Source organism: Melozone crissalis, unplaced genomic scaffold (assembly GCF_028551555.1).
Source record: "Melozone crissalis strain CALT ecotype California unplaced genomic scaffold, PUWL_Pcris_2 ptg000068l_1, whole genome shotgun sequence".
Classification (NCBI taxonomy): Eukaryota; Metazoa; Chordata; class Aves; order Passeriformes; family Passerellidae; genus Melozone; species Melozone crissalis.
In genome coordinates this window covers 14,092,238-14,103,604 of record NW_026535846.1, presented here as the reverse complement: position 1 = coordinate 14,103,604, position 11,367 = coordinate 14,092,238, and the positions used below count along the sequence as shown (strand labels likewise).

Genomic DNA, 11,367 nt, shown 5'->3' with positions numbered 1-11,367 from the left:
AAGCATCTGCAGACCCTCTGCTGCCAGAATGAGCAGCATCTCTAGGCACACCTCACTGCTGGCTCTTCCAAGGCCAGCTGCTCTCCTTTAACCTTCCTAAGCATGAAGGGAGAGTTCTCCAAGGCTCACAGAGCACCGTGTCCTGTAGCCCTGCCAGCAGGCAGTGCAGATGGAGGTCAGAGGCTGTTTCCCCATAAAAGAAGGGAGTGCTCTGCCCTCACAGTGACATAAGCCAGTCCTGGAGAGCTTCCACACTCACATGTGGTCAGAGCAAGGCCAGAAGTTTCCTGGGGAATCCCCCTCACCAGACACAAGCACTGGTACAGGGATGGAGCAGAGAAATAACCAGGCACACATTCAGTTTTGTTCAGGATTAAAGAGCTGATATTCCAAGTAAAAAAATAAGTTATATAACAGTCCCCACAAGCTACATGAGCATCTTTGAGCGTGGGCTCTGCATTTACCTCCAGTTTTTATATTTCACACTTCACCATGGTATCTGCACATGCCAACCGTTCTCCAAGGTAGGAACGCTGGAATTCTCTCAGTCCCATTCGCTGGCAGTGAAGGCGCCGTCAGTGACTCTCAGAATGGGAGACTCAAGGTAGAAATCTATGAATAAAACTACCACTAAACTGGTTAAGGTTTACATACTGTACATAAACACAGCAGAGACAAGACCTTGATATATGTATTTCTCAAGAATAATCAGTTTGCACACTTTTTTAATACAAAGTGTGACAAAACCTTTTTTTTCCAGAAATAAAACTTTATTTTTGTTGTAATTAATACCAATTTTACATACAAGTTTATGCCCCCAGACTGCATTTCCTTTGCTTTTTAATTATTTTTTTTAAAAAGGTTTTTTTTTTCTCCTTCCTTGCTCAAGAAGAGCAAGGGACCTATAATTTTAAATGATGTCAAATTCCTTCGTGTTGGACATGTGTGTTTGCTATTACAAAACTAGTAAAATGTGAAGGAACAAGTAATATCAAAGACACATACGGGAACAGCACTACTGCTTTTGGGTTGTGCTAATGCGCTCGAACAGAATTCGGTCGGTTCTAAACACCTAACAACATTTTAGAAATTATATTGCCAAAGTAAAAGACTTTAATGTCATTATTTTATTACCCACAAGAAAAATGCAGCATCTCTTTCTTTAGTCGAGTGTCCAGGAAACTCAGTCTCTGTTCAAAGGGGACACCTCACCTCAGTTTGCTTGGGGCATGATAAGCTCGTAATGCCCAACCTGGCCCTCCTGCTTCAGCTGGTCTAACAGATCCTCCTTGCGCCGCTTCCTGCTCACCACCAAGTATCTGTTGTGTCCCTGCCCATGGGATTTACTTTTAAGACCGTATTTTTGGGCAATCTGATGTATCTGCTTCCGCTCATCCATGGTCAGTTCTCTAGAGAAAGTCAAGTCAATGTGACTGTCTGAACGTGCATAGTTTCGAATGATCTCTTCAATATCTCTCTTAGCAATTCTGTTCACCCTTTCCACATCAAGCCCAAGTCCTTCCCTTTTGAACTGCTCCTTTACTGAAATAGGCTCCCTAATCCCTTCACCATCCTTCCCTAGGCCACCGCCCGTCCAGCCCATCTTTCTTAAAATTTGGTTCCCAATGTTGTCTTCTTTGATCTTCTGTTTGAAAGCCTCTTCTGCTGATCGACCTCGAATCTCATTTCTGGAGATGACGTCTTCAACAGTGCCTTTCTTCAGGTTATTAACAACAGTTGGCTGAGTCTTTTTGAGGATTTTCACGGCTTCCTCTGCTGCCTCATGCTTGACAGATTTCTTCACTCCAACTGCTTCTGCAATGAATTCATCTTCAAGCATCACCTTGCACTTCCATCGCATGCCTGTCATCCTCTCAAAGACGTACTCCACCGTCATCTTGTTGAACTGGGCGGTGTCATTGAGGGTGCACACTGGGTTAGTGGAGTTCTCATAGATCACCAGGTCCTTCAGGTCCTTCTTCCTCCCAGAGCCCCGTGATGAGCAGCCCACTTTCTGCACCTGGGTCACTTTGAGGGATGCTATATTTGACTGCATCTTCTGCAGGATTTTCAGTGCCTCCTCAGCTGCTGCGTGCTTGCTGGTCTTTTTTGTGCCAAATCCCTCTGCCAGGCAGTGATCTTGGAGATACACCTGACAACGCCACGAGCGGTTGGGCATTAATTCATACTTGTATTCAACAGACATTTTGTTATATGAGGCAGAATTGTTAAGTATTCCTATTGCATCGCTGGCGTTCTCTGTGAGGACAAAACTAGTCCAATCTTTGTTGGCATTTGCGGAACCCTTCATGGATTCAGTACCGGGCTGCATGGGGACACAGTCCCTGTTGGCAACTACGAACTCCTCGTGAGGTTTGAGAGCGGGAGGGAAATCTGGGCGACACACACCCGCCTCACACACCACCAGGTCCTCGTGGTAGGTGTGCTTGAACTTGCGCTGAACGACTCGAACTTCCACGGATTTCTTCAGCAGCTTCACCGCCTGCTCCGCGGCGCGGTCCCGGGAGCCGTTCTTGCTGCCCGCGTAGCCGGTGGCCAGGTACACGTTCTGACACCGCACCTCGCAAGCGAAGCCGTCTGTCAGGAGCTTCTTGCTCTTGGGCAGGTCAGCAGGGGCAATCTCTTTCAGAGGAACATAAATATATTCAGGGTTTGTCTTGCATGCCTGAATTGAACGCGTCAAAAGATACGTGAAGTTAATTTTATCCGTCCCAGTGTTTGCATCTGGATTAGTAAGGTTTTTCCAGACAGCTGCTGACAGTTTCTCCATAAAGCTCTGCTTCAGCATTATTGCTGATGGAGGGAAAGTCTCTGATGCAGGCGGGGCAGTTGAAGGGGAAACAGAAACCTGCACGGCGTTGCTTGTGGTAGAGTCCACACTATTCACAGCCTTCTTGGCTGCTGCTGCTGCTGGGCCTGTAAAGCCAAGCCCAGCTGAGCTGGAGAGCTGGGGATTCGCCTCTCGTGCATTCACAAAAGAATTTGTACAGTTTTCAGCTGGCTGTGCCATGCTGTTTGTATTTGCCTCCTGGTTCACCTCCTGCCTTTGGTTATCCAGAGAATTGTCCTTCTTGCCATCCTTCTCGCCGCTGGTGACAAAATGTATGGGCTCAAAGCGGGGCCGCACTCGGAACTTGGGCACCACCTTTTTGGGTGGCTCAGGAGTCGCTTCTGGCTCTGGACCTATGAGATGGAAGAATATTACACAGTTACCAATATGTGCTATGACAGGGAGACTGTTTTCAGAAAGGGATCTGCAAGAGGAACCTGCAGGCTCTGAACACAGGACTTGCATTCCATAGCCAAAACCCAAAAGGTTTCCTTCCAAAAGACATTCACAACTCATAAAAGATAACCAGTCATGCTTGTGCAGGTCACTACAGTGGTATTTCCACTTTCACAGCTACCACACAAAAATCTCTACATATTTAGTCAGGTGATGCTGCCTTCCAGCATTGCCCACTGACCCATCTGGTAATTTCTGAAGTGAATCCCTTCAAATCTACTAAAATAAGTAAAACTATGGTAAGCAAGACAGAACACCAGAGCAGGACTAGAACCTGAGCTCTGACTCTGCTGCAGGGTTGCAGGATGATGTCAGATAAACTACTCTATCATCCTGTCTCCTCATCTGGTGGAACACAGTGGTACCAAACCCTCCTTTCCAAAACACACGGGGCTGTTAGTGACTTAATAGGAGCACATTTTCTCTCAGTGTAATTGCTTTGGGCTGAAGGGCAGCAAACATGAAGAAATCTGCCTGAGCCTCAAGGGACAGCTGCAGCGACTGAGGGCCCCATTACTGACTGACCTCTTGTTTCTGCACCAGAAGAAATGCAAATGAGACAGACTATCCTGGCGTGCACAGCTACTGCAGAGGGGGAGAATCAAATAGCTGACAAGCAAATATGTTACATCTAAAAGATGGTTACACAAGGCTTCTCCTGTGGAAGATTCAGCACCCACATGCTGACATGGTCCATGTGTGTAATTTCATCGGAGGAGCAAAAGGCCAGCTCAGTGCTGGGAAGTGCTGCCTAATCCAGTGCCAATGTGCTGGCCTTCTGTAGGTCAGGCTGTCTAGACACCAACCACCACAGCACAGGTGAAAACAACACCTGCACACAGCACAAACAGCCTTTCCTTCCTCCTTCCTCTCCTCTCCTCTCCTTTCCTTTCCTTCTGAAATCAGGTGACAAAGCTCAAACAGCCCTTCCTTCCTTCCCACTGAAATCAGGTGACAAAGCTCTTACACATTAAATCCTTTGCCCATCAGTTTTGATGAATTATGGCAAGGTTTGCATTTCTTCCCCTGTCTGTTTTTGATGGCTGCACTGCAGCAGCACCTAAAGGCTCTTGCCAGCAGAACAGCTCATTGTGCCGTCTGTGCAACAAGCCCTGGAGAACCCTCAGGGCTGCTGCCTGTGACAGACAACACACACAAGAACAGCATCTCCTCAGCTCTGCAGCTGGCCCGTGGAAGCACAGAAAGACTCCTGGCTGGCAAAGTAAGGGAAGCAACTTTGGCAGAGCTAGAAGTTCTACCCAAGCCCAGAGGAGTCCTGTGCTGCCAGGCCATCTGTGGCCCCCACAGGCACTGCTGACTGACACAGGGGCCTGCACAGATCCCGCCCTCTCCAGAGCTCTGAAGGTGCCACGGAGCAGCCAGCGACCTGCCAGCACTCCCTGCCTGCTGCATGTCCTCCACTGGAAAAGCCACAGCTGGAACACTGATCCCTGAGACCATGGACTGGGCTGACATACAGCACTCTTCCAGGCCCAGAAGGGGGAAAAAACCCCAAAACTACACAACGTGCCTACTCCCCATCCCCTCAAAGCTCCAAACAGGCTCTAACTCGAAAGCAATGACCTGAACATCACTATGTACATGTACAACCCTTCCTAGGGTCAGAACATCACAGCTCACCACAGCACACAAAGCCACACAGGTATCTGATTCCAGACACCAGTCCTAGAGAAAACCAACTACCTGATAATTGAAATGAAAAATGGTATTTTCCTAAGCAAAGACAGAATGTGTGTGAATCATGCACATGGCAGAGGAGAGGGAACTGCTCTGCAGTCCAGCAGAGCCCACCATGGGCAATTCCCTCCAGTCTGCTGTGCTGGCTGTCCCACAGGCGGCCCTGTGGCATACTGGGTCCCCCTGCTCCCAGGGCTGCCCCCAGACAGGGACAGGGAAGGGTCAGTGGCACTGCAGGTGTACTCACTGTCCGATGGAGAGCGGTATCTCTTCAGCTTCTTGCTGGGCACCAGCTCGTAGCACCTCGTTTCCCCGATGTCGATGCCTTCAGCCATCTTGAGAACCTTCTCCATGACCTGCACTCCGTACCTGTGAGGGGCCAAGGGCAGGAAGGACCTCAGAGCCAGCCCCAGGGGCAGCACACAGGCACACACGAGCTTTTATTGTGTACAACAAGAACTAAAGCTGCCTGAGGCACAGCAGCTGTGCAAGGGAGATGCTCCTCTGCTCCTGCTGGAGCAGAGCACAGCACTGACCACTGTCCCCCTGCCACGGACACACAGCCACACACCAGCTCTGCACAAACCCACTTCTCATTAAGCCAGGCAGCCACCACACTGACAGTGTTCTAAACTGAAATTTAAATACATTATCTGACAAAATATTTGGCAGAGCTGCCAGGAGCACTACTGAACACTGGGGTGTGAGGGAGGAGCAGCAGCTTCAGTGAACCAAGCACAGGAGCTCAGAGTGGCACTGGAGTCCTGTGTGGGGCAGCAGGCAGAGCCTGCACATCACCAACACCACGACTGCCATGTCAGGTGACACAGGCACTGCTCAGCCTTCATTGATCACTCTTTAAAAAGCCAAACTAAATTCTGGCTGGGTGCTGTAACTGAAATGTTTTAGGTTCCTGAACCAAGAGAGAGGTGAGGTGGCTGTGACAGGCTCAGAGCAAACCCTGCCCTGCTGCAGGACCCACAGCTCCACACAAGCAGGACATGCATGGCACAGCCCTGTCCCATCCCTCTAGGCCTTACACCCCCCACCAGCTCAGTGTTCCATTGCTCTGGGGATCTGTCACATCATTTCAAGCCATTTGCATGGTGAGGCTGAACAGGAAAGAAACCCAAACCTTTCTCTCCAAGGAGAGCCCACAAACACAGCCTGACACCAGCCTCTGACAGCTTCACACCATGGTTCAGAAAGGAGGAAGAGCAATGCTGCACCTGTTCCATGGTATGTTCACCTTCCAAAGCCAGAAAGCATCTCTGGGCACTGCCCACAGACAGGAGCCCACAGCTGTCCCAACAGCCAGGGCTGCAGTGATTTATTTGCACCGGCTTCTAAATACTGCTCTTCCAAGGACTCTGGAAACCTACTCAAGCTCCACTCAGGAAAGGTTTGTTCTGCTCCTGATTTAGAGGACCAAGCAGAAATTAGATCCATATAAACTCCTGGGAGAACTCTTGAGCACAGAACACTGCAGTCCCTGCTTCACCAGCACAGCTCAGCCCTCAGTGGAGGCAGTGGAACCGGGAATGGGAAGAAAATTCCAGGAGGGATCAAAGGGAGATGGGATAGTGGTGATGCCCTGCTGGGGGTTAGGATTTTTCCTTTTGTTTCTTTCTCTCATGGAATTTTGTCCCATCTGTTACTAAGAGAAAATAATGACCAGTACTTAAGAGAGACTAAAGAAATGGCCAAGGTGGGGGAAGTGTGCAGCTTGCTCACTCTCTTACCTGGGGGGTTTTCTCTTTGGAAGGGCAAAGACACCATGAGATTCTGGCCATGGGTGAGGGGCTGGGCTCAGCTCCTCTCACTCCCTCTCTCGCTGTCGGCACAGGAGGAGGACAGCCCAGCCCCGGTGTTTTCTGCGCTGCCTGGGGCTTTTTTGCTACACTTTAACCCTGCACTCCGCGTCACCCAACCCCGAAGCTCCCGCTAGGGCTGCACAGTTTCTGTTACATTTTATTTTATTTTGTTTTGTTTTCCTTGCCCCCCGCGGGAACCATCGCTCCCCCACAGGCCGGGAGCCAGCAGCGCCCCTGCCGGCCGGGTCCGGAACTGCAGCGAGGGCAGCGCGGCCGGGGCGGGCTCGGCTGTGACAGCGGGACACAGGGACAGTGCGGACACTGGGGATGGACACAGACAGTCTGGGGTGTGCACACACACTGGGGATGGACACAGACAGTCGGGGGTGTGCACACACACTGGGGATGGACACAGACAGTCTGGGGTGTGCACACACACTGGGAATGGACACAGACAGTCGGGGGTGTGCACACACACTGGGAATGGACACAGTCTGGCGTGTGCACACACATTCGGGATGGACACAGACAGTCTGGGATGTGCACACACATTCTAGTAAAGAACTGCTGCTCCCTTCCCCAAACCTTTGCTGAAAGTCCCTTAATTTCAAAGTTATAATAATTCAGAGGGATGGGGGTCATATTTTCCATTCCAAGGGAGGTTCCTGCCTTCCTTCAAACCAGGACATCCCCTGTCCTCTCGCAGCCAAAGGGGAGAGCAGTGGGAATGTGTTTCTCCCCCTGACTTACAGGGACAAGGTGACATTACCTGTGATGGGCAGTGTCCATTTCCAGCAGGGTGCAAGAGCAGTGTCAGATTTGACACCTGTCATCCTTCACAAAGGATGGAGACCTTTGGGGCTCATATTTCAGCTGGGGGTGGGGAGGAGATCAGCCAGTCTCAACATGTGTTTGTCTCATCTGGCCAGAGGATCCCAGTGCCTCCCTTAGCTAACTGGAGTCTCCCTGCTGTGACTTTCACAAGTCACCCCTTGTCCTGATCCTGTAACTCTGGAGCACAACGCTTTCCTGCACCACTGCCCCCATTCTCAGCCACCTTTAACGTATCTGGGAACAGGAGCACCTTCTCTCATCTAAACCTGAACTAATGAAGCCTTTTATTTAACCCTTCCCTCACAGACTATGTGTTCTGAGCCTTCTGGATGCTCTCCACATCATCTCCCAGCAGAACACTCAGTTTGATTTCACAGCAAAGCCTCTGATCTGTTCTTCCCAGAGCCACAGGCTGAGTTGGAAGGGTCCCACAAGGATTATCGAGTCCAAGTCTTGGGTGAATGACCCACATAGGGACTGAACCCACATCACTGTCATTATCAGCACCCTGCTCTAACCAGCTGAGCTGCTCTGACAAACAGCTGGCAAGAAACCAGCATTAGGAAAACAAAACAAAACAAAACTCCAAACCAAACACCAGCCAACAAAACAAAAACAACAAAAATCTCTCAAACTTTGAAGATATTTACTTGATAAATCAACAACATCTCTTCCCAAACACCAAAGGCAGTTGCAGGGAATGCTGCAGGTCCCTTCCTGCCCCAGGCAACTGTAAGTAAAGCTGGAATTGTTTTAACAGTACAGAATGTTCCCTGCAGTGCTCCAGCCAGGCACACGAGCTCTGGGGAAACATCTTCACTGATAATGGCTTCAGACTGCATCCTGCCCAAATCTCATCTCCTCTGAGAGCTGCAGGTGAAGGAGTTCATCACAGAAAGTATGTGCACTGACAGGCTTAAACTGCAGCGGTTTTTGGGATTTGAAACCTTCCCACAGAGTTTTTCACTTCTATTAGCAGCACCCTGTAGGTGATTATTGCACCATTCCCAAAAGCCCTGGCACAGAGAAAGTCCCCATTAAGACAGCATACAAACACATTAAGATGGACCACTGTATATGACTGTATATGAAGAATATATGTATATACTCAATTTTAACATTTGCTCAAGCTTTGGAATTTGAAACTATTTAAAATCTATGTTAAATTTTGGTGCTTGCAGGGCACCAAATTTGACTCAGGAAAAAAAAAAGGAAACAGGCAGATGTGTATTTAAAGATACTGATTTTGCTCTGTAGAGATGACACAAAGTATTCCCCACAAGGCTGCGGGATGGAACATTATTAAAAGTCCATCTCTGTGCCACAGTTTGCAGAAGTTGGTGGTTAAGCAACTGCTTCCGTCTAGCTGAAAACAAAACAATCTCATCATTAAAGGCGTCTGTGAACGTGGGTGACGTTTGTGCAGATATGCACAGCCTGCCTACGGCCGGGACGGCTGAATGAAAGGATTCCCCTTCACTTCCCCACGAAAAGCTGAGCCTTCAGGGGACTGCACAGGCGGCTTTGTGCTCCCAGGGACGCTCTCTGCTCATTTAAATGACACAGCACCGCAAGCTCAGCGAGTCCTGGGGGCGGGACATCAAGAACTACTTGCAAACACCCATCAACTCTTCCAGCGGCTTGCTGCCCTCCACAAACACACACCGGCACACTCGAGCGAACAAAACCGGCAGGGACTGAAGCTCTCTTGCCTCAGCCCCTTCCACCCTAGCTGTCCTGCGGCTCCTTTCCAAATCGCATCTGGGGCCGAGGTCTGGCTCCCACGGGAGCCCGAGCCCGTTCTCCCGGCGGGGGCTCCGGTCCCGCTCCGCTTCACCGGCTCCTGCCCGCGGCACGGCCCGTCCCGCCGAGCGCCCCGAGCCCCGGTGTCCTGCGGGCACCCCGGCTGACAGCGGCCACCGAGAGCCCGCCCGAGCCCGGCGGGATCCCGCGCTCACCTGCAGCCCATGAAGACGTGGTTGGTCCAGAGCACGGAGAGCGCCAGCAGCTGGTCGATGGCGCCGCCGGGGTACGCGGGGAGGTGGCGGAGGATGAAGCGGCGGCGCAGCGCCCATTGCCGGTCGGTCTCGTTGTACTGCCGCCACTGCTCCAGCGCCGGCTCGTTCTCCGCCTCCGGCTGCGGCTCTGCCGGGGGCGGCATGGCGGGCAAAGGCCGCGGGGCCCAACCCCGCCAGGGGCGCGCACCCGCCGGGCCCGGGCGCGAACGGCGGGACCAGGCCCCACGTGTGGACCAGGCCGCGGCTCGCTGCGGGCCGCCGGGAAGCGCCGGCCCGGCCCAGCCTCGGCTCCGCCGTCACCTGCCCCGGCCCGGCCCCGTTGGCTGGCGGCCCCGCCCCGCAGGTGCCGTCCCGGTTCCGCTCCCGGTTCCGCTCCCGTCACTCGCGCGGGGCCGAACGGCGCGGCCCGGCCGGCGCCGAGTCACGTGGCCGCGCGTCACGATCGCGCGAGACGCCGCGAGAAAGAGCCGCCATGGCGGGGCCGGCGCGGCGGCCTCAGCGCTCCCTGGCGGCCGCTGCCGGGAGCGGGGCCCTACGGGCCTCACGGGCCCTACGGTGTCCGCCCGGTGCCGCCCTCCCCGGGATCTGCCCCAGGCCTTGCCCAACAGCCGCGGCTGCCACAGGGGTGGCGCTGCGCTGCCCGCGGCCGGGATCCGCCATCCCCACCGAGCTCCGGCCTCCCCGTGACCGCCGGGCGCAGCGAGCGGCACACACACACACACACAAAGAGACACAGAGACAGACGCAGACAGACAGACACACACACACACACGCTCACACCCTTGCACACTACTCACACTTGCTTACACTTGCTCACACTCTTGCACACTGCTCACAGCCACTTACACTCCCCCTCACTCACTCACTCACACCCCCGCCCCCGGCTCTGCATCCTTTCCTCTGTTCCTCCCCCTGCAGTCCCTGCACATTCAGCACCCCCAGCCCGTTCAGCAGCCCCTGCTCGCTCAGCAGCCCCTGCTCGGGCCTGTCCCCCCACCCTCAGCACTGCAGCCCTGCCCAGCGTGTGCTGCACACCCCAGAGCAGCCAGAGACACAAATGGATGAGTTGTTAAAGTGCTGCTGTTCAGAGCAGCTGAAGAGAGGAGGAGGAAGAGGACAGGTCACGTGGATGTGTGTAGCTGCATCATCTCAGATTGAACAACTGCTCCCCAAAACTCAGCCCCCATTTTACACCTATCCGTTTGCTGCCTCACCTGTTGCAACCCTGCAATGCACTTACATGAAAGCCAAGCAAAAGCCCAAATTTTAAACTAAATACCAAAGGGCCAAGTAAGTGAAATGCACAGAAAATGAGAGGAAAAGCTAAAATAGGGTGAAATGGAGGTGTACAACTACCCTTGGGACACACCTGTCCCAGCTAAAATCACATCACTTCTGAGACTGGCAACACTCCAGGGCAGAGACACCACTCCCCACTGCAGTGCACAATCAAAAACACACACACACATACAGTCACATACACACACAGACACACACCACAGCAGCCGCGCTGGCTTTCGTGTTTTTTATTTCAAATGTACATGAAAGTTAGAAAGGTGACAGCGGAACAGTGCAGGCTCCTCGGCGTTGCCGAGCGCGGTGCCGGTGCCGTTGTTCTCCGTGTGCGCACAGCAAAGGCGGCCGGGCCCGGGCTCAGGGCGGCCCCGGAGCTCAGCCCGCCCCGCCCCGCCGGCTG

General features: G+C 52.7%; 1 protein-coding gene across 1 annotated transcript; it reads right to left on the bottom strand.

Moving 5' to 3' along the window:
• Positions 1-374: 374 nt before the first annotated feature.
• On the bottom strand, positions 375-9,814 carry NKRF (NFKB repressing factor). Its single transcript, XM_054289586.1, has 3 exons — positions 9,612-9,814; positions 5,253-5,374; positions 375-3,204 (listed from the first exon to the last, which is right to left on the bottom strand). The coding sequence occupies exons 1-3, from the start codon at positions 9,812-9,814 to the stop codon at positions 1,214-1,216; spliced, it is 2,316 nt and encodes a 771-aa protein (XP_054145561.1). The 3' UTR covers positions 375-1,213.
• Positions 9,815-11,367: the final 1,553 nt, after the last annotated feature.